The 27165-nt window shown below is 38.8% G+C and overlaps 1 protein-coding gene across 1 annotated transcript in view; it reads left to right on the top strand.

Moving 5' to 3' along the window:
• LOC124871171 (ATP-binding cassette sub-family C member 4-like) overlaps positions 1-27165 on the top strand; it is a 92361-nt gene that overhangs the window by 27840 nt on the left and 37356 nt on the right. The window contains exons 18-20 of the mRNA XM_047370252.1: positions 892-986; positions 4524-4670; positions 14537-14616. Of these exons, the coding sequence (XP_047226208.1) occupies positions 892-986; positions 4524-4670; positions 14537-14616 (322 nt within the window). The remainder of the gene's footprint in view (positions 1-891; positions 987-4523; positions 4671-14536; positions 14617-27165) is intronic.

The raw sequence follows: 27165 nt of genomic DNA, 5'->3' as shown, positions 1-27165 counted from the left end.
TGTTAGAAATCACTTGTGTTTAAAGTTCACTGTGATGACTGCCAGCGGGAGCTCAGTGCCGGGAGTCCGGTCAGATCTTCCCCGAGGTAAGCCGGGAGTTACTACGGCCGGAGCAGAAAACTTTGAACACGTCGGACCACATTTGAAACTAAGCGATGTCTTGATAAATCAAAGCAGATTTTTCACGTCTATACAGTTATATTCCTGCACTAAAACATTGTAAAAGTTCATTTGTGTCACAGAAAGTGTCATTTTTCACAGTTTACTCACAGCTTTTGCCACTGTGGTCCGCAATGGCTGCCCCTGCTTGACCAATCCGCTTCGACCCGCAATGAATATGGGAAAAGATGGACCGTGAAGGATACTCACAACTAATCCTTCAAATCGGGCAAAAGAAGGACACATTTGCCGGCCGCATTTGACAGACCTTCCGCGCCGCGCTGTGATGTAATCAGCCCATAAGTACGGACTTGGAAGGATCCAGCCCCTGAATTGGGACACACCCTCGGCCTGCACATGGATCTTCCTCCTTCCTGTATATTGACCAATAGGAGAGGAGCTGGAGAGAAGAAGGCAGCCTTCCTCATTTGCATAATGAAGGAGAAATGCATACGGTAAAAGAAAAAGACGAGACGAGGAAATGTAAAAAGAACAAAGGCATGTGTGAGGAAAAGAAAATATATACATTTCTTGATGAAAATGCATGTCTAAGGAAAAGGAAAAACAAAATATATATATTTCTGCTTTTATTTTTAATTATGTCAGGATCGGTCCTCCATAGCAACCAACCTTGAGCTTCACAATGTCAGGTGTGTTTTTGTGTTTTTTTCCTATCTTTTTTGTGTTCATTTGTTGTTATGGATTTCTGAGCGTTTGGCGGCTGACTTGCAGGACCTCTGAACAGAAGTACGCCGGTGTGACTGAGCATCGCAATGGCAGCTTCCCTCAGCAGTTGGACCTTGACTTGTACCTAGGTGTTTACGCAGGTGAAGCTCGCAGAGCTTTCATTGCTCTTTGTGTAACTTGAATGTAGGAGTCTTTCACTGAGCAGATCCACCTTTCTTTGGCTGTGTCCCAAGGCCTTCAAGGCCCAATGTATGCTCACGTGGGTCTCAGCTGTACAGTGGGATAGGAGTGTTTTTCTTTCCTTTCTGCTGCTGGATTCCTGGATTCATTTTTCCAGCTTCATGCTGCTTATTCATAGTGTCAAGATAAATGGATATTATTTTGGAAGAGTGGAATAGCTAGAATTGCTCTATATTGATATATAAATATCTTAATTCATAACGTTTGTAGAAAACTGTACTCACACATAACAAAAACTAGATTATAAACAAAAAATAAATAAAATAACATAACATGTTAACAATAAAATATACATAACTAATGTATATATTATAAATGCTAATAATAATAATCTAATCATATTTTATTATTATTATTATTATTATTATAATTAAGTCTAATTGAGATTAAAATCAAATTTTTAAAAGAAACACAAAATAACTTCAGCTGATATTTAGCATAAGCAAGCAAACAGCCAAATCATATACAAGCAAGCAATGAAGCCGTATCAATACCAAAAACAATCACCCTGACTGAAATAAATCACTGGTTATGTTGTTAAAATTGACTAAAAAATCCAATTGTAACCAGTTTTGTCAATTTCAGGTCATTTTTTACATTACTCTAGGAAGCAGCTGTTGTATATTTATTAGCTGTTTCCCTTATTCTTTTCTGACACTTACAAGCACCATTTGTAAAAAATCCCTGCATCAGCAGCGCAAACATCCAATGTGAACATTACAACGACAAAGAGTACAGGGTGGGCCATTTATATGGATACACTTTAATAAAATGCGAATGGTTGGTCATATTCACTTCCTGTTTGTGGCACATTAGTATATGTGAGGGGGGAAACTTTTCAAGATGGGTGCTGGACATGGCGGCCATTTTGAAGTCGGCCATTTTGAATCCAACTTTTGTTTTTTCAATAGGAAGAGGGTCATGTGACACATCAAACTTATTGGGAATTTCACAAGAAAAACAATGTTGTGCTTGGTTTTAACATAACTTTATTCTTTCATGAGTTATTTACAAGTTTCTGACCACTTATAAAATGTGTTCAATGTGCTGCCCATTGTGTTGGATTGTCAATGCAACCCTCTTCTCCCACTCTTCACACACTGATAGCAACACCGCAGGAGAAATGCCAGCACAGGTTTCCAGTATCCGTCGTCTCAGGTACTGCACATCTCATATCTTCACAGCATAGACAATTGCCTTCTGATGACCCCAAAGATAAAAGTCTAAGGGGGTCAGATCGGGAGACCTTGGGGGCCATTCAACTGGCCCACGACCACCAATCCACTTTCCAGGAAACTGTTCATCTAGGAATGCTCGGACCTGACACCCATAATGTGGTGGTGCACCATCTTGCTTGAAAAACTCAGGGAACGTGCCAGCTTCAGTGCATGAAGACAGAAACACATCATCATGTAGCAATTTCGCATATCCAGTGGCCTTGAGGTTTCCATTGATGAAGAATGGCCCCACTATCTTTGTTAACCTCGGCGACATGTCAATGGCTGTAAACAAAGAGAAACTTATAAATAACTCATGAAAGAATAAAGTTATGTTAAAACCAAGCACACTATTATTTTTCTTGTGCAATTCCCAATAGGTTTGATGTGTCACATGACCCTCTTCCTATTGAAAAAACAAAAGTTGGATTCAAAATGGCCGACTTCAAAATGGCCGCCACGGCCACCACCCATCTTGAAAAGTTTCCCCCCTCACATATACTAATGTGGCACAAACAGGAAGTTAATATGACCAACCATTCCCATTTTATTAAGGTGTATCCATATAAATGGCCCACCCTGTATTTAGCAGCAGCATGCAGAGAACAGTGATGTACATGATTTCCACACCTAATAATAAAACTTTTATTTATTTATATTAACTGTAAAGAGCAACGGTCCTAATATAAAGCCTGAAGAAACACATAGCAGGACCTAGCAGTGTGTCTACCATGCCACCAGAACTAACATGTAACAAAAGTCAATCAGGTTATAAACATTCAACAGCAAGTTTATTAGTTACACCTAACTAAAATCAGGTTGGATCCTCTTTTACCTTAATTCCATAGCAACAAAACAGACTCGCTGGACCAGAGAATGTTTTCCTAATCTGATATAGTCCGGTTTTTGTTTTGTTGAGTGCAAACAATAGCCTCACTTTCCTGTTCTTAACTGATAGGAGTGGCATCTGCTGCTTCTCACCTCGAACCAATCTGTCCATTCCCATCTGGCATCAACAAGGTATTTTCCCTGTAATACCTGACCTGACTGGACATTTTCTTTGTTTTTAGACATTTCTCTGTAACCCTGAAAGATAGTTGTGCTTGAAAATCCCACTAGATCAGCAGTTGCTGAAATACTCAGACCAGCCCATGTTGCAGCAACAACCATGCCAGGTTCAAAGACACCTATATCCCCTTTCTTCCACTTTCTTATGTTGATCTTAACTTCAGCAAGTCTTCTGCTCCACCTCTGGATGCCTAAATGCATCCTGAGATGGTCTTCACACATAGACACTGTTCGAAAGAAGGCCCAGCAGAGACTGTACTTCCTGAGGCAACTCAAGAAGTTCAACCTTCCACAGGAGCTGCTGGTCATCTTCTACACTGCCATCATTCAGTCTGTCCTGTCTTCATCCATCTCAGTGTGGTTTGGCTCATCCACAAAACAGGACAGGTCCAGACTGCAACGAATAATCAGGACTGCAGAGAGAATAATCAGGGCTGACCTGCCCTCCATCCAGGACTTATACAGGTCTAGGGTCAAGAAAAGAACTGGAAAAATCTCTGCAGCCTGCACATAAACTGTGCAGGGTGTGTGGGAGTTTTACCTTCAGGCCGTCGTTACAGAGCACTGTTCACAAAACCAGCCGCCACAGAGACAGTTTCTTCCCCCAGGCTGTTTCTCTGTTGAACATTTAATAGAGTACCAAACAACCTCATACTGAAGTTGCAAATCCCCCTTTGTATATGTGCATATTGTATATATGTATTTATGGACATAAGGATATTTGCAGAATATATCTTATAACACAAAAAAAACAAAAAACCCAGAGAGCAAAGTGTACCACAGTCAAATTCCTTGTTTGTTGTATGTATGAACTTGGCAATAAAGCTGATTCTGATTCTGATGCAGAAATACTAGTATTACTTACCACATGACTAAGGCCTAAATATAAAAATTGTACTTTTATTACCATCAAAAGTATTCCTCACATAGTTTCACAATACTGCATAAACCTGGCAGAGGTGGGAACAATAAAGTAACATCATCACCAATACATTTGCCTTATAACATTCAACACAAGACTCCATTAACACCAAATGGAAACAAATCCTATTTTACTTTAAGCCTCTGTGTAGTATACATACAGACCAACAATCCCCAAGCAAACTGTGACATATTTCATATAATTATTATTTGTGTGTGTGTGTGTTTCAGCTTTAACAGGCACCTCAGTTGTGTTGGGCTTCATCCGCAGCTTGGTCTTCTTCAATGTTCTGGTGAAGTCTGCTCAAACCCTCCACAACAACATGTTTAAGGCCATCCTTCGGACCTCAATCCGCTTTTTTGATACCAACCCAACTGGTAAGTGCACATACAAGCAAATAATGCTCTCATTCTAGCATTGGCGTCAGGTGATGTTATAGAATGATGAGAAAACCAGGAGTTGAGAACATTTAGCTGTTGTACTTGTGCTTCACCACTAGAGGGCAGACCGCTACTTTCCTGTGACATGCTGTCTGTTCCACTTAAAAACACCTACCAGTTCTCCCTTCATCTTTCTTGTTTGTCATGACTGTTATATATGATGTAATCATTTCAATTTAGAAATGTATCCTTAAAAATGAGGATGTTCTACTCCTCAGAAAGTTCATGTAGTTTTATTTTTCATTTCTCTTAATGTTTATCTAAATATCACAAATAACTTAAATTGATTTTAAAAAACAATCTAAAACTCTACTGTTGCAAAATATAATTACAACTTCTTGTTGTTTTATTAGATTTAAAATTTTGTGAGGCTGGTCTAACATCATCAATGTTCAACTCAATCCCAAATCTTATGGTAAGATTTATCATATGCTGTAAGTTATTTAAAACGTAGAGTGAGGGCGTTATCTCCCTTATTGTGAGGCTTTACAAAAGAACAGTTAGATTGAGTAAATACTGTTTGCAGAATGGTAAATCTTAGACTATGTTCTGTTTGGATTATAGACCTGTACAAATACAGACATATTTGTCTTGTGCACCGTGTCGGACATTTTTATCATGTCATTAGCAATTGTGTGAGCTGTAGCTGGTTCAGTGGAGAAGGCAGATGGAGATTATAGAAAAAGTGAGTAAACAGTCTAAATGAGTCAGAAAGGAAGCTGTTTTTCTTTATTATACATAATTTTGTCTATTGTTTATACCTTGCCCTATATTTTTTCCAGATTAATATAAGACCTCTTATAATTAGGTTATAATATATCACCACAACTTGCCACTCAAATCCAAAGTCAAATATCAAGTGGCCCACTTTGATAACTTCAGTTTTTTCTGTTGCATTGTTCACCTGTCAGGAGATAATTAAACAGCCTACTCTCCTCATAGTGACATGAGTATACGGCACAATCGGCTCGGGTGGGAATTCAACAAGAAGGGCAACTTGTATCTGTATAATGACTCATAATAAGCTGGTAACACAAGTCTAAATATGATTTGAGGGTGTTCAGCAGCTTGCGGTTTCCACTGGCATTAGAGGTGGGCGTATAAGCTTTTCCTTTTGCAGAGTTGTGTTTGGAGAGAACGCCGTGCGTCTTAATCTCCAGCTTTTGTTTTTCAGCTACTGCCGTTTGCATTACGCATCGGACTGCCTGACTTATCTGGGTGTGCCTTGCTCAGTAATCTTTACAACACTGAGGAGAGCAAACACTTTGAATAATGTAATGATCAGTTTAATAGAGCAGCAAAGGAGAAGCTTAACAGGCACTGCTATCTGATAGCTGTTGTACTGTTATCAGTAAGCTATTGTGTGGCCAGTCCAGTTATTACAATTGGCCTCTAAACTGGCAAACAGTACTTATGTTTGACTGGATTAATTAGCAACTGTCCCAGAAGTTGTAAGACATAAAAATTGAATCATTGTTAATAATTATAAACACAGTGAAATATTTTTGTTGTCCTATTAGAAAGTAATCCAAAGTTATTTGCATATTTCTCTACAGTTTTTCTGTATTTTTCCTTTTGTTGACAGTTGTCATTTCTATCCCAATGTTTCTGCACTGTCTGAACATTCATTTCACTCACACAATAACTGTCACTTCCATCACCTCTTCCACATTCACCACTCTCGCAATAAGTCTGAGTAATTTGCAACTGTGCGTCTGTGCGCTGTGGAGAGTTTGACAGCTGTTTACACGTGTGAGTGATAGGTGTGTTGCTGCCGCTGGAAAAAAGGCCCTGCGTTTGATAGCGGCCCGTGAGTTAAAGGTTATGATTTTGAGGGTCACTGCATAAAGGTGTTTTTTTGGTATTCTTTGAAAGTACATTAGAACATTATACAACATCTGTGGTGAGTTAGATTGATGCAGAAGCATTGTAGCTCTGCTGTATCTGCTAACGTCATGTGCACCTTTTGACGTTCTGTCTTTGGTGTCTTTTGTGTAGCTCATTTTCAAGTTTAAAAAACCACCAGATTCACTTTTACACTATAGAAACTGCTTAGAGAAAAACAACCCAATTTGGGTTATATTGCTAAACCAGTTCTGGGTAAAATTTGAACCAATCCAGACTTGGGTTGATTTAGCAAAACACAGTTGGGTTATGGGTTTTCATCCCCAACAGTGGGATTGATTTATTGATGTCTAACATCAAGGCTGCTAAGAAGCAGGTATAAAAGAATAAGCTATAACCTGGGTTAGTATAAAATATATTTTAGTATAAAAATGAGTTTATAAAATCCATATGCATTGAATCGTAACTAGGAATAATAACTAGGAAAAAATAATTATTCCTTCATGACCTTTATGGCTACCTAAGAATTGTTTTTTCTTTGTTGTGTTTTTGTCCTTAGAAATAAAATCAGACCTGAAAGAACAACGGAAACTGGTATTGGCCAGGACATGGATTATCTATGAATCCCTGATTTTTGCGTTTTTGTTTAAATATGCATTAAAAATGTACAGATAAAACACATCAGTTGTGTTTGAACCGTGTCAAAAAATATGGCTCCATGATTTCATCTTTCAGAAATCACACCCAGGATGCCTGGTCAGCGTCTGTTCAGTGGCTGTCATTGATCAATCACTTTTTGAACCTGTTCCATGTAGAGGCATCAAAACTTTTCAAGTCCAGAGATCTTTTCAGTGCTGGAGCTCATTAGCACAACTAACGAAGTATTTGTTCAAGGCGCCATTTGATGTACGTTAATTGATGGGATACGCTGTGGTACTTTGATGTGTGTTCCACTATGTCAGACTTATTGATAATACAATTGAATCTGGTGAAGAAACTTCATATATTGCTGGATAAAATGTTGCAGTCTATGCTAACTTTATAACCAGTCCTTTGGTCTAAAAGCTAATTTTATCTTAAGATCACTTAGATTCACTGAAATTCTGAGGATCCCTGTTGATAAAGTGAACTCCCTAAGAACTAAATTTATTATCTATTTATATAAATCCCCTTAGCTGTGTGACCGAGGCATGATTTCAAACCTTAGGTGTAACAAAGCTATGTTGAATTTCATTTCCACAGTTTTTTGGATATTTATTTTACTGACATACCAAAAGTTAAGTCATTTGATACATCAACACATATTTTTCTAACCTGAGCAGAAAACTGTGTACACAATATATGTTTTGACCCACAAACACATAATTATTTTGCAAACTGTTAAGTAAATTTATAAAAAAGTTTAAAATAATTTTTACATGTATTTCAAGTGTACCTACTGCATATGGTTTACTTTTAAACAAAGATTAAAGCAGAATGCCTTTTTTTGTCATGCCACAATGTTTTTCATTGCTTTTTTAATTGGGAAAATATAATTTTCTACAGTAATGTACATCACCTTTTAGATGACAAATTTTTAGGACAAATTGAAATCAATTATGTGAGTAATATTTATTTTGACCTATACTTAGGTTAAAGTGGGAATGTTAAACATTTCTAGTTTGTACTAGCTAGCATACTTAGCAAGAATAAGGCTATGTTATTCTAAGTGAACAAACTCAATCTTTAGTGTGAACTAAGATTATAAACACAATCCATTGACATTACAGGAGTTCTATAACATAATTTTACTATCTTACCATTTCATATTTCATCCTGTGAAAGAGATTCGGTTAGCTTTGGTCATTTCTCTGTATGGTTCAAAATGTAGTTCTTAGAAGAATTAACTCAACAAACGGTCAGTTTTTGACCTAAAGTTCTTCTGTCACAACAGCATAAACCCAACATCTAGCAGTTTTTAGTGTCTGTATTGACTTTATGACCAATTATTTGGTCAAATGTAAACATAGCTAGCATTAGTAGGCACTAGCTATCTACCCGGTATGAGGCTAATGTTATCCTAATCTACCAAACCTAATTCCTAGGGTGAACTAAAGTTATTAACACAACCCACTGACATTAACAGTATTATACACCATTTTTTTACCAGTCCTCATTTCATCCCACCTTACCCATTGTCCCAGCAGCATAGATCCAGCATTTGGGTTAAAGAAATAAACCAGCAGTTTTTTGTGTGTATGCAAATTTTTCTAGCTTTAAATATTCCTGTTACTCAAATGTAGTCATACTGTCTTATTACGACTGTTCATCCAAATGTGATCCAGTTAGAGCTGCAGTGACAGCAGTGAATGTGTCAAGCTAATGTTGATCCCTGTAATTTGGTGTCATTGAGTGGGCTAATCCCCTCAGAGACTGCAGGCCGAGGCTTCAGCTCATCAACACAGTCAAGGAGTGGAGTTTCAGTCAACACACACACATATACATCAGCATCTCCTGTTCCCATTTCGCGTCAGCATGGTGGGCCATCTCAGAGCTGGGTGTCACTCAGTTGCTGTTGACGCAGGGAACATTAGATCTTCTGTGGGCAGAGCTGTGAGATTCTAATTGTGTCTACAGAGGCAGTGTTTTTAATGTCTGTATTTCAGGTCTGGAATGCAAGAGTGTTAAGAGTGAAGTGAAGGAAGTACTGCAGAGAGGATGATGATATCGAAGTGTGTAAATTGAATGTGGAGATGGAGCAGCGCGTGTGTGTGCAGCACGGCTGATAGGGCTCCCCCTCGCTCGGCACTTCCACTATTTAATTGCATGAAAGGAAAGGAGAGGAGATTGCAGGAGCCTGGTGGTGTGAGCGAAGAGAATGGATTTAGAATGTATTAGTATTGGCAGCAAGGTGCCGGCGGTGGGAGGCTGCCCCAGGCCTGTGGGCCCTTCATGGAAGTGCAGGTGAGCCATGCCACCTCCAGCCTTGCCAGCCCCCTCCCTGGTATTACTTTATTATCACACTCTGCTCGCTGAAAAGCCCCTCCAACTGCACTAGGGCCCACACATGGAGCGGCTCTGAGTTGTCGCCTTATCTTGATGTTTACAGGGAACAGCGATTTGCTACACAGCCCCACTCGAGCCGGACCCCACTGTTCCACTTCTTTAAAAGTGATTGGGGGCCCTGCTCACCTAATATCTCCACCTTAAGAGGCCATCTTCGTTGGGAGCACTTGATATTTTCTGAGCCTGAAAAGTGGTGCAAATCACCCCTGAAGTCTTATAGCATGAGAAATTGTTTGATACTAATGCTGCTGATATCCCGAAATGTCTATACCCCTCTCCACACAATAGGTGATATTGTTGACAACCACCCAGAGTGATTGAAGCCATTGTCCCATGCTGATCTTACCTCATAGGCATTTCCATGCCGTGAATGTCTTTGTGTAACTGCATCACTGTAATGTATCCCCTCCTTAGTCTGGACAGTGGTAGAAGGGTCTTTGCCTCATCCCCAATAAAACTCTCTGTTAACTGAGCTGCTTGTTAAACAGCTGATAGTCGTCTGATGCTGGATGCTCCTACACCCTCCGACCATGATATGATGTAACCCAGAGAAACCGATCCTGTTTTTTTTTTCCATTTGCATTGTTTGTCAGATATGCATGGATTTAGGTCATTTGTGGCTTAGACAGTGAAATTACATAAAATATTACTGAATATATTTAACAAACACAGTTTGATATATCCTCCCCCTATTCCCAGACGAAAAGCAGCAGTATCTTGCGTTGGTGTGGTAGCAGCTCTACCCCCTTGCTTGCTTGAACCCTCCCCTCGGGATGTCTGTATGCTAAAGGGGCACTCACACTGTGAATAAGATTAGTCTGCCTCTAAGTGTACAACATGCTTACGCCACTTGACTTTGAATCAGTGCTGATTTGGAGCATTGCTGGTTTGTTGTGGGGAATAATGCTCTGGCTGGGTTTATGCAATGGCTGTTATGGGGGCCCGGCCTCGTCTGCATGCATGTTTTTTAGGCGGGAGCGGCGTTATGGATAAAGCTGTAAGCTGCTTACGGCCGTGGAGAGAGGTGATTACAGGGCCCTCCTCCATAGGACTGACTGGAAGCTGGGAGGCAAGTTTTAGGTCAGCGATGCCATGGTTTTACCGTGCCTATGTAGTGCCATGTCACCACATCCCGCCAGTGTGGTACCCTGCTGCTCCTCACATCCTACACTATTAAACGCCATATACTTTGTTGTTATGTAAATTTACATTTTCAAGTCAATTTAGGTAGATTCCTTGCTGGTGAAATAAAATTCAAAAAATATGCAATATTCTCAGTTAACCTAATGTGGTAAAAAAACCTAAATATTTATTTGTACCAAAGAGATCCAGAACTTCTAGCTGTATTGTAAACCAATTATGTACTTACTAGTGGCAACTAAACAAAAACATATTGATTAGCTGCAGGTGAAAATGTTTATTTAAAGGGACACATCATGCTTTTAAATCCTTCCTTTTCACACTTTAATCATTCAGTTGTGGTCTATATAAAGTGGAACGACATTGCTTTGGTCTGAACTCCTTGTTATTGTAGCTCCACAGGCTCCTCTTTTACCCCTGTTTTAAAGGTGCATCCGAGAGCAACCTGTTTTGGTCCCGTCTCTTTAAATGCAATTGAGGCCCTTCATGCCTCGCCCCCTCCAGGACAAAGAACGCTCCAAACAAGACAAAGAAACAATGCAAAACTGTTAATGTAATAATACTATTCAAAACAAGCAGTACGGTTCTGACCTCAAGGAGCTAAAAGCAGCACACAGCACTAACATAAGCAGAAGGCACAATGCTACTACTATCAAAACAATGCCCAGGAAGTCCTGTCACCACACAATAAAGTCATGTCTACAATAAAGTCTTTTGGCAAATCCTTCTCGATTCTTGTGGAGGTTGCTGAAGCACTCGTCCTTGAAGTGGAGGAAATAGGAATTTCGACACTGATGTGGGGACATTTTCTTGAAAAATAAAATTTAATCAGGCAATTCGAAGAGGTTCTGATGCTATAATGAATTGTGTGGGTTAATATACCCAACAACCGAACCGAACTTATCCTCTTACTACAACGTAGGCATACTTGTGCTTGAAATACAAAATAACAGCGGGAAATAAATATGGCGGATATGCAAAATTGATCAGCTGGATATCCATGACCTTGTTTAGCTGTTCTGCAGCAAAAACTGTGACGTAACAGTTGGAAAATGTAACAAATGATAGAGAAAACTGAATGGACTAAAAAATATGACCCAAAACAGAATTTAAAGATATCTCAACAACACCTGGAGAGACTAAATTAAACTTTTCTGCACTCCTACTGACTCCAAGTACACAACAAAAGATATTTAAATGCTAAACAGGGGGATTTTGCATGCTCTGTCCCCTTTAAAGCAAGTTTGTTTGAGACAAAAAATGTAAAAAGTATAAAAATGTGAGCCAAATTCATGTTAGGTTGGTGTGTCATAACATCTGGTTCTGGTGAGGAGTGGTTTGGGTCCAGTGGTGATGTGGAAAAGAATCCTCCCTTTACAGATTTCTTCTGTTTTTGCTTTTTTGTCACACTTAATTTTTCAGATCATCAAACAAATTTTTATATCAGCAAAGATAACCTAAGTAAATACAAAATGCCATTTTCAGCTGATGATTTTTTATTTATGAAGAGAAAAAGCTATCCAGTGTGAAGTTGAGTGTGAAAAAAATATTTTCAACTAAACTTAATAATTAGTTTTTTCAACTAGCATTTGTGATTACTTGAAATCTGTCTATTACATTGATGTGGTTGCATTTTGGTCCATAATTATTTTCGTATTGTTTCAAATCAGCCACATTAGAGGGTTTTAAAGCATGAAAAGCAGATTTAAACTCATACCACAACGTATATATTGGATTTAAATCTAGACTTTAACTAGGCCACTTCAAAATCTTTCTGGATAATTGTTCTTCCCAATAACCCAAGTATACCAGAGCTAAAGTCATGAACTTATGGCTGGACCTTCTCCTTCATGCCTTCTGGTAGAGTGCATTAATTAATGTTCCATCAATTGTGGCAAGTCATCCAGGTCCAGAAGAAGCAAGCAGCAATCATGGCCTCCCAGATCCTCATTAGACAGTTTACTATTACTTGATATCCTATGTTCAAGAACAGCTAGGAAGTAAGTAAAGAGACGTTGAAGTCCCAAAAACCAGATTTATGAGACTGAGATGGGGCTTTGTGAAAACCACACCGGAACATTAACTTTGTTATCCTTAAGCCACTAACTACTCTTGCGGTATGCCTTCATACCGTTCATTGTCCTCTTGAAAATTCTGTTTATTCACAAGTTTAAATTTCCTGACTGATGTCTTGAGGTATTGCTTCAGTATTTCCACATTTTGTTCTTTACTCATTATGCCATCTAATTTGTGAAGTGAATCCGTTTCTGTTTTTCCCCTTTTCTTCTATATGTAACAATAGTCATTATGGTCAAACACTTGATTTTTAGTTCAATCAGACCAGTGGAAATTCTCCAGAAATTAAGGTCTTTGTTTCTGAGTGCATTTCCAAACTGTAATCTTGCTTTGTATGTTGCTTTTGGAATGATGGCTTCTTCCTTTCTGAGTGGCCTTTCAGCCCATGTCAGTACATGTGGATAATGATGCCATCTTATCAGTTTTGGCCAACATCTTCACAAGATCTTTTGCTTTTGTTCTGGGATGGATACTCAAATTTCATATAAAAAACAAGTTAACTGCGATATCTTCAGGGATCTGGAAATTGTACCAAAGGTTTGAATCAGACTTGTAGAAGTCCACAGTTTTCCTTTGGATACCTTGGCTTATTTACTTTAAATCTTCCAATTATGTCAACACGGAATCAATTTGTTTGATGTGCTGCATTAAAATACATCCACAATTAATTCAGAATGTTGTGAAGCTTACAAATTCACAACATTATCACCTGTCTTTTTCCAAATTGTTTAAAGGCATAGTAATCTTAGTGTATGTAAACATCTGACATTGCAGAAAGTAATAAAACGTTTTCTAAAAGAAATGTGTTATTATTCTGGTATTTGACAAATAGGAGCAATTTTAGTGACCTAAAAAGTTTAGTCTGATTTAATGTCAGAAAATGGTCATGTTTTATATTTATACTGTGTGTGTAAATATCTGATTTCAGCTGTGTGTGTTTGCCCAACAATGTTTCCTTTTCAGGTGTGTAGTAAAACAATATGACATAAAACTTTGAAGTCACTTTATCAGGTAAAATACAAAGTAGTCTCAGCCTTTTTCTCCTGTGGCCATTGTGTTGTCTACCTCTCAGAGTCCGTCGGCATCCTTCAGAGACAGAGAGAGTAGGTAGTAGGAAATTAAGTGCAGGGATTGACTATCACTGACCCGGCAGTAAACATTGTGTGAACACAGCTGGAAGTGGAATCATGTGCTGCAGGATCAGAATCAGGGAGCAAAGTTACTAAAGGGGTAACAATGAAGGGGCTGCCACGGCACCTGCAGAGCCCTGCCAAAATAATGAACACCTGAGCAGATTGGAGGCAACTCAATTAATGTCACTGACATTACTGAGCAGTTGGAGCATAAAGGCAGGTACGCAACTTCTGTTGCCCTTTTGTTTCCAAACAAAAGGCTCCCTCACGGATTTATCCGAGAGTAGGCCAGTCTTTATGAAATGCTGCACAAATAATGACTCATTGTTTAAACTAGATAGGGCTAGTGCTTTTCATTACCATCTCTCAGCTCTGTACTGTTGAATCTGAGGTGACAATTGAAACAGATGCAAAATTGAAATTAAAAAGTGTAACTTTGAATGGATTGAACATATCTGCATTTGACCTACATTTGTAGTTCCAATTGTATCATTAGGGGATATGGGAAGATTCATCCAGTACTTCTGGCTTTATCTAATCTTTTGTTTTTGTTTTTTTCCCCAGGGAGAATTCTCAACAGGTTTTCAAAAGACATTGGCTACGTAGACTCTCTACTTCCATGGACGTTTGTAGACTTCACCCAGGTGAGTTGCACCTCGGCAGGTCTGGTCGCCGGCACTGCAGTGCTGGGAGGCCATTTCATGCCTGGCTAAACCTGCTTTGTGGTCCGGGTCCCCTAATCTGGAAACAATTACTGTAGGATTACTCGGCAGCGCAGCACAGCGCCTGCACAGATTTAATAAAAAGTGTGCACACAGGCTGAGGGCGTGGCTCCCTCTGTGTGACACAACACAAGGGTTCAAAAAATGTGTTTGGGGACCAGAAGTTATTGAGAGAAAAAAAGGGACCTAAAAAGAAATAAAGCCTGATGATGATAGAAGGAAACATCAGGGAGCCCAGGAGGGCATGACAAGGATTGCGTGTTGAGTGGCAAAGAGAAAAGGTAGCTATAGCAGCATGCGGAGGAGGTGTTTGCGGAACAGATCTAGCAAAGGACTTTCCCCTCTGAGCACAATTTACTCACTCCTTTACAGTCTTATTGGCCCAGTAGCTAACGGCCACCCTACAGCACAACCAGGTTGGGTTACCAAATGCGACCCCGCCACCGTGACAGCAATCTCCCACGAAAACCCGTGGAGATGAGCTAAGCTCATGCACCTAGTGCCACAAAGAAGGGAATGTTTGCCACACAATTCAAGGTAGAGGAGCAGGCGTGGCTCCTTGGTCCGGGCCAAAGAATAGAACAAAGGCGAGCTGAAAATGAATCCCCTCTCCACAATGCCTGAGTGATGTTTGTGGCAGATACCCATCTCGCTGTATACAAAAGCCATCTTAAATGCTGAAAGCACAAAAGATCATATGCACAAAAGCGTTTTGTGTGCAATAGTTCCCCTCATTTCGATATGGTGAGGAAAAACAACAACTTTGTGAACGATGCTTAGGTCCTAAAAGTTCTTAAAGGTTGGGTATATCATGACTGTTGACAATAAGAACTAAATGAATAGACTGTTTATTTAAATACTTTTTTGCTGAGATAGTTAAAAAATGACTGTACAATAATAATATATAAATGGTCAAATCACAAGAAAAACAGGAACTTAAAAGTAAAAGAGCAATAAAAAACTGGGGCCAAAGCCTGAAAGAGTAAATCTGGTTTAGCTGAATGATTAAACAGTAACTAAATGTTTTTACTGCTTCATATATGAACAATACTTTAAAATAAAGTCTAAACTCCACAGGAAGCTAGTTAAATTCATTTAAAACTTGCTTGTTTGAACATTTTCATAACCTGGCCACAGCAATCTCTATGATGGAACTGATACTATGGCTTTTCAACGACACAGTAGTTACAGGTGTCCAAGTGTGAAACAAATGAATGAACCATTTTTGTCTATTCAGCTGACGGCAGATTTAAGTTAGTTTGGAATCTAAAATGATTTCCTACATATGAAATCTTGACATGGTGGATTCTCATAAAAGAGCTACAACTTTGTTAATGTGATTACATTTTAGTTGGCGCCTAATAATTCACATTTTGCGGGGAAAAGCTCGTCATTTTAGCTCAGAGAGGCAGTGACTTTAGATCCCTAGTATATCATGTTATTTTGTGTAAAAGCCAATATAATTAATTATTGTTGGCATAGAAATTGATGGAATTTAGGTAAAAACAATTATTAGCCAACCAGTTCTTTATGAGCATGAGGAATTGGATCAAAGGGTATAACCTATTAGGCGCGGTGCTGCTGCAGGGGTAAAGCGCGGGACCCATGTACGAAGGCTACAGTCCTCAACACAGATGTCACAGGTTTGAGTCCTGCCCCATTGACCTTTGCTGAATGTCTTCTCTCTTCACCCTATTTCCTGTTGGTTAGCTTACAAAATAAAGGCTAAATGTGCCACAAAATAAAAAACAATTTGGATAACTTATCGAATGACATTACCAATGACAAAAGACAACTGAATATTGCCTGCATGCAGAGCCAGAAATACCAGCCAGATGTTTTCAAGATTTATTCTCACTTACATTTCTTCTATAAAGTTTGTTACATGTTTTATAGCAAAACTTTAGAAGAAAAACTAACATTTAAATGGCATGGAGCAAGACATGACAAAGACTGAGTATATAATATGCAGAGTGTTTCAGAAAGTGGTTGGTGATTGTGTTGGTGCACAAAGGTGGCATCATTTGGACAAAAGAACCTTTGTTTAAGCTTCTCTCTGCTCTTGTTCAGGTGTCTTTCATTAGGCAGTCTTTAATGCTTCCAGGAAGGAAGATTTGCACTCTTTTTATTACAGAATTAGCTGCTCAGAAAAGCTGCTGATCTTGACTATTGTTGCTCATTCGCAGAGGGACATTTCCCCATAGTCATTGTCTAAATGGTTGTCAGGGGGGAATAAAGTGAAACTTCATAAACAAAGCCCTAACTGGTTTATCTCTTTCTATGGAGAGAGGCCGCTTCTGTGTGGGGATTTGTGCCTGAGCCTTCCCTCCTTTATGGTGGAGTAAGCACTTCACAGCCCTTCAACACTGCCCCCATAGCTTCCTAACAAGGGGATTCCCTCAAGCTGGTGGAACCTGGTTTCACCCCACAGCCCTATTTTTTCCACAGGTCTCATTTAGTAGCAATTTAATATATTGGAGAAAAGACTATTTTCTCTCCTCCTCTTTATGGTCAGGGGACAAAGACAGAAATGTCAATTAAAAACACCTCAGCCTTTGGGGACTGTCAGCTTTTGTTTGGACTTGACCTTTAAATCCTGGGTTGCCTTTATTTTTATAAAGAGGGCAGAGCAGGAGGCCAAGACAATGAGGGGTGAATACAGGGGTCTTCGGGTGGAATCCGTGTGAAGGCTCTTGACAAGGTCCCACCACCAACTGTTGGTTTCGGTATTGCGTTTACACCTGCTGTTTTCTGCAAAAAAAAGGAAAAGGATTTTAATGGAAAATCAACTCATTGTTATGCACATTGTTGTTAAAAGTGTGTCTTTGCTTGACTTGTGCTAATGAAGGATGGCTAAAATAAGTCTTGCAACTGGTAGGAGGATTCCTAAGCAAAACGTCCTGGAATTTGATTGAATTATTTTTGAAATAATAAGGTATTATAAGGTGAAGGTATAACAATTCTTCAACTTCCCCTTTTTTAACTTCATTCATGCTCCAAATTGTGGTAGATGGATTCATTTCCATGACCAAAATCATAAAAAAGTGTAAAAGGAAAAAAAGCAAGCACATGGCAGCTAAGAACACAGTTGAAAGTTGCAGAAGAGTGATAATGTCTGGAAAAAGTCTGAAAGGCTATGCATGGAACGTTATGCTCAATGCATAACACCATGTCCAACCAGGACAAAAGTAGTTATAGCAATTGAATTGAGTTGAATTAGGCTTTATAACAGTAATATTTGTGTGGTGATTTATTCAATGAATGGGGAGTAGTAGAAGCTTGCAGACCTAACAAACTGGCACCCTATGTGGGAATTTAAAAGCACACTATTGCAGACCCAGTCTGCCTGTATTTTGCTGCAGTGATAAATGGCAGCTCGTGATAAAAACTGTAATTGAAAACATTGAAATTCTGGCACTGTTCAGGTATACTTTGCAATTTCTGCTCCACTTTTGATCAGCGTTGTTACTCTGATATGCACAGGAATACAATAGCATGTTACTCATGTCACCAGAATAACCTACTTTATTTAGACAGTGGTTGTGCAAGTGTCAGATTTCTCCACATAGTCAGTATATCTTTTACTCAACAGAGATTTGTCAAAATGTTATTCCAAGGACATCGTCTGTCTTGCCACTCGAACTCAATAAATCTATAGACAGTTTCGTCTTTGTTTCCCAGCAAGAATACTGAAGCTGCAGTCAAATGCATTATCCTTCATTTGGATCAGAGATGGAGAAACATTGAGTGGCAGGTGCTGCTCATTATCATGTGTAAACATGCAGGAGAATTATTTAGAGAAAGCAGCTATTTATTTAACACAAACTACTGACATCATTAGGTCTTTTGTACAAATGCTGTAAAACAGGATTTTCTGAAATGATAAACTTTATGCTTACAAATAACTGCAGTTGCCTTGATGACCAGTCCCTGTCGTATGTACACAGGCAACCATCAGGCCCTGATGACCCAGATGACAAGTCATCACTTATCTTGTAGACCTACGGAACTACAGTTTTCTACAAAGGTTTTATTCTTTTCAAAAAGTATTTATCACATATCTAATTAGAGTAATATAGACATTTAAAATAAAACAAATGTACGTAGATACACTACTGGTCAAAAGTTTTAGAACGCCTTTCTCACTTAATGGGTCTCTTTATTTTCATGACTATTTAAATTGTAGATTCTCACCAGAGACAACAAACCTGTGGATGAACACATATGGAATTATGTAATAAACAAAAAGTGTGAAATAACTCTAAACATTTTTATAATTTAGATTATTACAAAATAGCCACCCATTGCTTTGATGACTGCTTTGCTCTCTTAGCGTTCTCTCCATGAGCTTCACGAAGTGGTCACCTGGAATGGTTTTCCAAAGTCTTGGAAGAACTTCCCAGAGGTTCATTGAGAGACGGCCAAAGGTTAATATTTCAGTCATCACAGCAAAGGGGGGCAATTTTAAGGAATCTAAAATATAACATATTTCAAGTTATTTTACAGTTTTTGGTTTGCTACATAATTGCATAAATTCACTGTTTTGATGCCTTCATTGAGAGTCTACGTACAATGTAAATTGTCATAAACATAAAGAAAACCATTAAATGAGAAAGGGGTTCTAAAACTTTTGAACATTTTAAATATAAATTTAAAGATAAAAAAAAACATTCTAGTTGCTAACAGAAATCACAGATAAATACAAAGTCATTCAAAAATAAAAAAAACGCAGTCTTAGCTTTTTGAGCCCAGGCCCTCTTAGATTAAGGTTTTAGACCAACCCTGTGGCTTTTTGAACTGAGTCTGGTTTAGATGCCAAAAAAGCATGGGTTCCCATTATTGTTTTATATTTGCAAACAAAATACAGGTGTCAAAGAATGTAAACTGTGTTTTAGAGAATCTGCATTTAGTGTAGGGTAATCCAGTCCAAATTTAACAAGTCTGAGTATTATAAATTTTGAAATAGAGGTTAACCTAATATCTAAAATAAAGGGAAGTTGCCCTTTAGCACACTGTTAAATCAAAAGTCAACTTCAACAGTAGTTGTTTCATGATTTGTGGAACATGCTGATTAAAAAAAAACCAAAAAAAAACCTAGTTTCATGTTTTTTACTCAGATGTCTAGAATGTTATAAAACGTTTAGTAAATTCTGAAATTTGAGTCTCGGAAAGTATGGAATTTTGAAATTGAAAATGGTCAAACCCTGAAAGAGTGCTTTCCTCAGACATTTATTTATTGGGAGAATAACTACCAGCTCAGTACAAATGGAGTAAAGATGCACAGAGGCACAAAACAAATAAGACAATAAAAAACAAAACAACCTTAGGGCGAATTATTGTGTGAGCCTGTATATTGTCGCTCCCTTTGTGTGTCAAGTCTCTTTAGTGTCTTTCGTGGGATATGAGAACTGCTGATGTCACTATGAACCCTGCAGGATGGGATTTCACCAACTTGCTTGTCTGCTTCGCCACCACCCGAGTGACAGAAGAAGTAAAGAATGCACTGCCTTCAGGGTTGTAGGTCATAAAGGTCAGTCTGAGAAACACAGAAGATTGTCCATAGTTAAAATACAGATGCAGACAGACTAATTTGTTGGCAAAGATGTGTAAAAAGTCTTTAAATAAGTTAATCTTTTATTTTAATGCTTCTGTTTTATTTTCATACTGAAAACTTTAGAAAAATCTAACATTTAATGTAAGTCCATTTATTTCTTGGGGAAAAAAATCCATCATTAAGAATTTTTTTTCCCACAAAATGTTCTCATTGTTCTCTTAATTATTTCTAATTAGTAATCCATGGCTACGGTGTAAATATAAAGTGACACAAAGGTTAATTTATTTTAGCCACTGAACTCTAGGCTAGATGAGGACCCATATTTATCCTTTCACCTTGAATAGTAAACTGAATGGTAAGAGATGTAAAAAAAATCTCACGCTCGGAGAATTACAGCAAAGGATGCCATCTTAGAGCCACCAAGTTTCCATAACAACCATTAGAGGCTGTCTACCTGCCAACTGGTTGTTTCAAAGGCATTCCAGGAAAGGGCATTTTCTGTTCTACCATTACAGAGTTGTGGATATGTGGAGTTTGCTAAGATCTACTTAATTATTAATCACAAATGTGCATTGGGATGAGATGAGACTAAGAGTGATCTTTTCTACAACAAGCACTCCAGGAGGGTCTTGCATGAAACAAAGGATGAATACGTAGAAAAGAAGATAATGTCCATTGATAAGTACAGAGGAGGATCTGTGATGCTATGGGCCTGTATCTCTTCTAAACTATAATTAGGTCTTTCTACAGGATAATATCGATAATGAAAGCAAATGACCAAATCAACACAGAATAGATTTTAAAGACACAAAATCCAATATAAAACCTAGAACTGGATATTTTAAGCCATAATACTAATAGAAAATCGTGTGCTATTCCCTGAGTGTTCCTTAAGTGCTGTCCTACTGGTTAAATGGTATTACATTTAAATGCCTAGAATTGTATAAAACAGGAGGGGCAACCTATAATTGTGCTACCGTTGAGTTTGGTTAGAGATAATATTTGTTTACATTTTTTGAAAGGGGACTATACGCTATAAAGCCACTAAATATACCCGATTTAATTGTTGCATTTTTCAAAATAAAATTCAGTTTGGTATTATGCCACTTCAATAAACAATGAAAAAGGGGTGCTAAAAAAGTAGTAGGCTTTGCTGCATGTTCTTCATAAGTATTATTCGATGAAGCTTTCAATGTACTGATCAGATGTGTTGGTTGGTGTAAATATGTGCCAGAAAAGAAGCAAAACATCAGGGATTTAAATGGCCGGTCAGCAATACCACACATGATCATTTGATGGCGAGCACCGGCAGGGAAAAGCTCTCCAGTGTGTGTATGTGTGGTCTTTCCTTGATGCTGCGGTCCAGCACCTCAGCTGCTCTGACTCAGACATGCAGGGCAAGGCCCTGGGTCCTTTGAGTCTGGGAACTTACATAACAAAGTCGGGATCTAATCTAGAATCTCGCCTTGCGTCAGCATGAAGAAGATAATGAATTCGGTGCTTTTTGTGACTTTTGTATCTCAGAATTGTCGTTTATTGTGCATTTGAAAATGGTTTTGTGTTGTGTTCAACAGAATGATGCTGAATGAATGAATGAATTTGCCAGGCACTGGTGATTTATAGTAGAGAATGGGGGAGACGGCATTTCAAAGCCTTTTTCTTATTTCCAAAACGGGGTTGGAAATCAGCAGCTTGACTGAACCCAAATAAGTGACTTCTTTTTACCTTTTCAAAGCACACAAAGGTCTAATCCTCGGACTACTTGAGCCACCAATGTAGACAGCGGCTGAGACCACCACAGTATGTGTCAGACCCTCCTTGCCCCCTCACAAAACACATTGACTGCAGCTTTATGAAGTGAAAATGGCCCAGAAAGGGGAAAATGTGAAGGAGGTGTCCACAGTCATTTCTCGCAAAGAAAAGCCACAGCATCTGGGCATTTAATTCTAAAATAAAGCCCAAACACCGAGTAGAATGGATCGGGTCACCTCTATTGTTCCAGAGCCCAAGTGGAACAGCCTTGTTTTGTTTCAGTACCACTGACCCTTGTGACTTATTTGTGCTGGTCTATCACAAAAAGTGGGGCGTAAAAAAAACTAAAAAAAGGTTTTGGGAAGATAGAGGAATTCTTTTGAGATTTCTGCTCTGACATGCTCTCTGTTTATTTCCTGTTTTCTGTGCACTCTTTCGTTTCCCAGTGGCAAATTTTGCACACTGTCAGTAAATAAAGGGAGGATGAAAAAGGAGTTGTAAAAAGCGTAATGATTCCTTGTGTCTGGAGGGATGTTTAATTACAGAGAAGTGTTTATTTTCAGTTGTGGAACAACAGTCGCTATCATTGCTGAGCACAAATATAGCAATTAACTTCAATTTTCTGCATTTACTTGGACATCAAAGAGCTGATAGAATCATTGGAAAAATAATGCAATTAAGGTCAGCGGAGATCTGAATGGTCTTTGGACACTGCAGTGTGCCCAGTTTGCCTGGATGATTGAATCACATGCGTGCGGTAGCTTTCTTTTCTCGCTAAAGAGCTATTAGCAGTAATTCTTTATTTAAACTGTTTGTATACAAAACCTTTCATCCCTTTATCAACTTTTATATGCAGTGGGATGTGGCTTTGGGAGTTTTCTGTTCCTGTGTGGTTTCATAGGGGATGTGGTCCAAGGGGGTGAGGTGGGTGCTTGCAAAGGATTACTTATCTCTATGTGGTGTGGGTGGGGGGCTCATGGTGTTCCCGATGCTCATGCGATAAAACTCCAAACCACGCAAATGGGTCACATCAAACAGGGTCCTGGTGACATCGGGCCCTGGGGAGCAGGAGGAGGCAAGCCTTTCTTTCTAATGGTTCCTGTTCCTCAGCTGTCCCCTCAGATGACCCCACTGACAGATAAGCCAGTTACGCTCAGACCTTCGGTCCCTGCGTCTGAAATGAGCCCAATTAGAATTCAGATTAACAAACAGCAAATGTGAATGTACAGCTTCATGGTGTCAATCAGTCATCAGCTGGGGAGCAGAGGACAACCACTATACATGATAAGACATTGGTTCAGTTAATATTTAATCCCCTCGAGGGAAGGCTGGATAACATGCAGAGATGCCTCGCCATTGTTGGTTGTTTAAGAGGCTACCAAGAAAAGTACTTTCTGTCCTACCATGACATAGGTAGATGTGTGGAGTTTGCTAAACGCTGCTAAAAAGATGTGCTTTAGTCATGAGTCATGAGTCATGAGATATCAGAGACGATGACTTGAGTTTGAGACTCAGACTCAAGTTGCACTGAAATCGCAAAACTAAAAGACTTCTGACTCTACTTGGACTAAATATGTGAGTCTTGACCTTTTTGTGTTCCTGTAAATTGTATTTGTACTTTTCTGTGCATTTGTTTTTTGCTGGCTGCAAAACAATTTGCCCCTCGGTGACAATAAAGTATATCTTGATCTTAGACTCCTCGTCTGAGACTTGAGTCTTATTAATGGTTTTTATCTCATGCAATGAGGAGTGAAAGGATGCCAGTATGTGAGCTACAGACTTTAGCTGCTACGCATACTGTGAAAGGATGCACTTGATTATTAGTCAGTAAAGTTTGTGGATTATGGGCTGGTAAACTTTACCATCTTTGCTCTTTGGTATTAAGAAACAATGGTTTAAATGTGGAATTGGAAATTTCTTTCCCAAGATTTTTGAAGATTCTCTAGCTCAGAATAAGGGGAACAAAACACCTACAGACGTCTACTGTCCGTTTTTTGTGCTCAGTTTGTGTGGATTTCAATCCGTCATCAGGGAGCTTTTAGCTTGGTTCCCAAAAGCAACAAACAGAGCAATGCTACAGGTAATCGTGGGGGGAGTATGAAGCAGTATAGCCGGGAAAGAGCTTTGGCTACTTTCATATGCAAGGGATGGCACAATATTGTTGGTTGTTTGAGAGGCATGCTAGAAAAATTGTATATTTTGTCCTATCATTACAACATAAATGTCTGGAGCTAAAGGACTTGCTCTTAGGACTTTTAATTGGAACTGTGTGCTTTGGTCAGATTGTCCTTTTCGGTATCAAAAGCAAAGCTCTGACTTAAAACAAAAGATTAATGTGTGGAAAACCATCTCAGGCCCACTGTAAAGTATGTTGGAGGACCTGTAATACTGTGGACCTGTTTTACTTCTAAATGGCCTGGGAACTTTGTTAAAGTGCATGACATCATGAACTCATTAAAATATCAGGAGATTTAAAAATAGAAATCTGGTGGCATTTGCTTGGAAACTAAAAATGGGTCATCATTGGATCTTTCAGGAAGAAGATGATGCATCGGAATTGGGCCTAATTAAAATTCATTAACCAACAGCAAATGTGAAAGAACAGTCTCATGGTGTCAACCAGTTATTAGCTGAGGAGCAAAGGAGAACCAGTATACATGATAAGACATTTGTTCAGTTAATATTTTATCCCCTCAAGGAAAGGCTGGATAACATGCAGTGATGGCCCGCGCGCCATCATCTCACTTTGCAGTCTGGTAGCCTTCCATCAAAGCTTAGATTGAAACTTATGTACTGTGAAATTCTTGGGATCAGTTGTGCTCAGTAGCTTTGACTCCCTGTTTGATTGTGTGGGCTCCACTACAGCAATGGTTGGACTAGTAATTCCTTCTTATCTAAACTGCAAATGGAATTGAGTGACTTTTCATCATAAACCTACACTGAAAGTGATCATGCTTAAATGTGCGCTTAAGTGGCAGATAACATCCGTAATTAAGGTGGTAAATTAAATTTTCATCTCTCAGGGGTAGTCGGAGACCACTGAAGGTAAGAGTATGATCCTAATCTTCACTTTTTGGAATTCATCTCCACAAAGTTTTTAATTTTAAGGTGTAAGGTTTTCATGTTGTGCGTTGTTATAAATCTTTGACCAAGCATTTATTTAATAAACGTATGTTAAACGTTTACACACTCTAAAAAATGTAATCTAGTTTAAGCACAAAAATGTAAATATATTTGGAAAAATATCATAAAAACTGAAATATTAAAATGTCTGACATAGTCTATATTTTCAGTCACGCTCTGTAAGAATATGTCTTCATCTGGTGAAGTAAGTCTAAGCTATTATGAAGAGCCCCCAATATAAAATTTATTGCTTTTAGTTTGATATCCTATTTTATCGATGTTTAAAACTTCTTCAACTAATCGACTAATAAAAATTTCTCTAGTTACAAAAGCATTGGAGAAACCTCCACCTGTTTTAAATTGTGACATCCCTTTAGGTCCTCAAGAAAAGAAGCAGTGACTGAATGTAAGCACTGTGTGAATAAAACAACTGGCCAAAGAGGCTAAAGTTAGCATTTGCTCCAAAGTTTCCTGTGATGCTGTGACAGTGTTTTTAAGATTCAACTGATCAACTCTACCCTTAAAATTTTAACACACTTACAATGATTAAACTGAATGATTATGCTTGGCGTATACATGGTGGAGTTTGAATGTTCTCCCCTTGCATGCATGAGTTTTCTCCGGGTACTCTAGCTTCCTCCCACAGTCCAAAAACATGAGGGTTAGGTTAATTGGTCTCTCTCAATTGCCCTGAAGGTATGAATGGGTGTGTGCATAGCTGTCTGTCCTGTGTGCCTCTGTGCCTGCGATGGACTGGCGACCTGTGCAGGGTGTACCCCACCTCTCGCGCATAGGATGCTGGAGATAGGCACTGGCTCCCCCACGACCCTGTATGGAAGAGGTATAGAAAATGGATGGATGGATAATTATGATCTGAACTAAAATTCTTGAAAATATAAGATTTATGAAAAACTTTATTCTATTTGTAAAAACACAAAATGGGAGAATTTTCATACCTCTTAAATGGGTCAACAAAAAAAATAGGGGCAAATTTATTTGACATGTGTCTGATCTTGCCGATCTGCATTACATTCTGCATTGCATTTGGTTCAAAACAGCGTTTCCATAAAAGAAACATAGGGGGCCTTCTCAGGAGATCACCCTATGAAGCTAAATTATGTGTACTTCACCTACAATGCAGCTGACCACTTTTAGGCAGGTGGATGCTGGATTTGGGGGGCCACTTCAGGTCCACATCTTTGGTAAAAGTTCCTTTACTATTTACAGTTATTAAACAGAGCCATAAAACCATTGAACCAGCAAGCCATTAAAAGTACAGTGGGGAGAACAAGTACTTGATACACTGCCAATTTTGCAGGTTTTCCCACTTGTAAAGCTTGCAAAAGTCTTTAATATTTATTATAGGTACTCTTCAACTGTGAGTGACGGAATCTAAAACAAAAATCACATTTTGTGAATTTTAAACAATGAATTAGCATTTTATTTCATGACATAAGTGTTTGATACATCAGAAAAATAAAACTTAATATTTGGTACAGAAACCTTTGTTTGCAATTAGAGATATCAGACATTTCCTGTAGCTCTTGACAAGGTTTACACACACTGCAGCAGGGAGTTTGGACCACTCTCCATACAGATCTTTTCCAGATCTTCTCCTGACTGAGCTTTTATTGTGACTAACTCTATGTGCTCTCTTTCTAACCTTGAAAACTGGCTCAGAGTTTATCTGTTCTTTCTTTCTAGGTGAAACGACTAAAGGAGCTACATCCATTAACATTTACTTTTCCTTCCCATAGAAAGTACTTCTGGATCAGTGCTTCTTTGTTCTCTTTGTGTCTCTGCTCTGTTCTCTCAAACCCCCAGTCGGTCGTGGCAGATGGCCGCTCACACTGAGCCTGGTTCTGCTGGAGGTTTCTTCCTGTTAAAAGGGAGTTTTTCCTCTCCACTGTCGCTACATGCATGCTCAGTATGAGGGATTGCTGCAAAGTCAACACCAGTGACTATCCACTGTCTCTACATGCTCATCCGGGAGGAGGGAATGCTGCAAGTCACTGACTGGATGCAATCTGCTGGGTTTCCTT

Source organism: Girardinichthys multiradiatus, chromosome 7 (assembly GCF_021462225.1).
Source record: "Girardinichthys multiradiatus isolate DD_20200921_A chromosome 7, DD_fGirMul_XY1, whole genome shotgun sequence".
In the NCBI taxonomy this organism is placed as follows: domain Eukaryota; kingdom Metazoa; phylum Chordata; class Actinopteri; order Cyprinodontiformes; family Goodeidae; genus Girardinichthys; species Girardinichthys multiradiatus.
The sequence above is the reverse complement of the archived record's forward strand: the minus strand, read 5'-3'. Positions and strand labels throughout refer to the sequence as shown.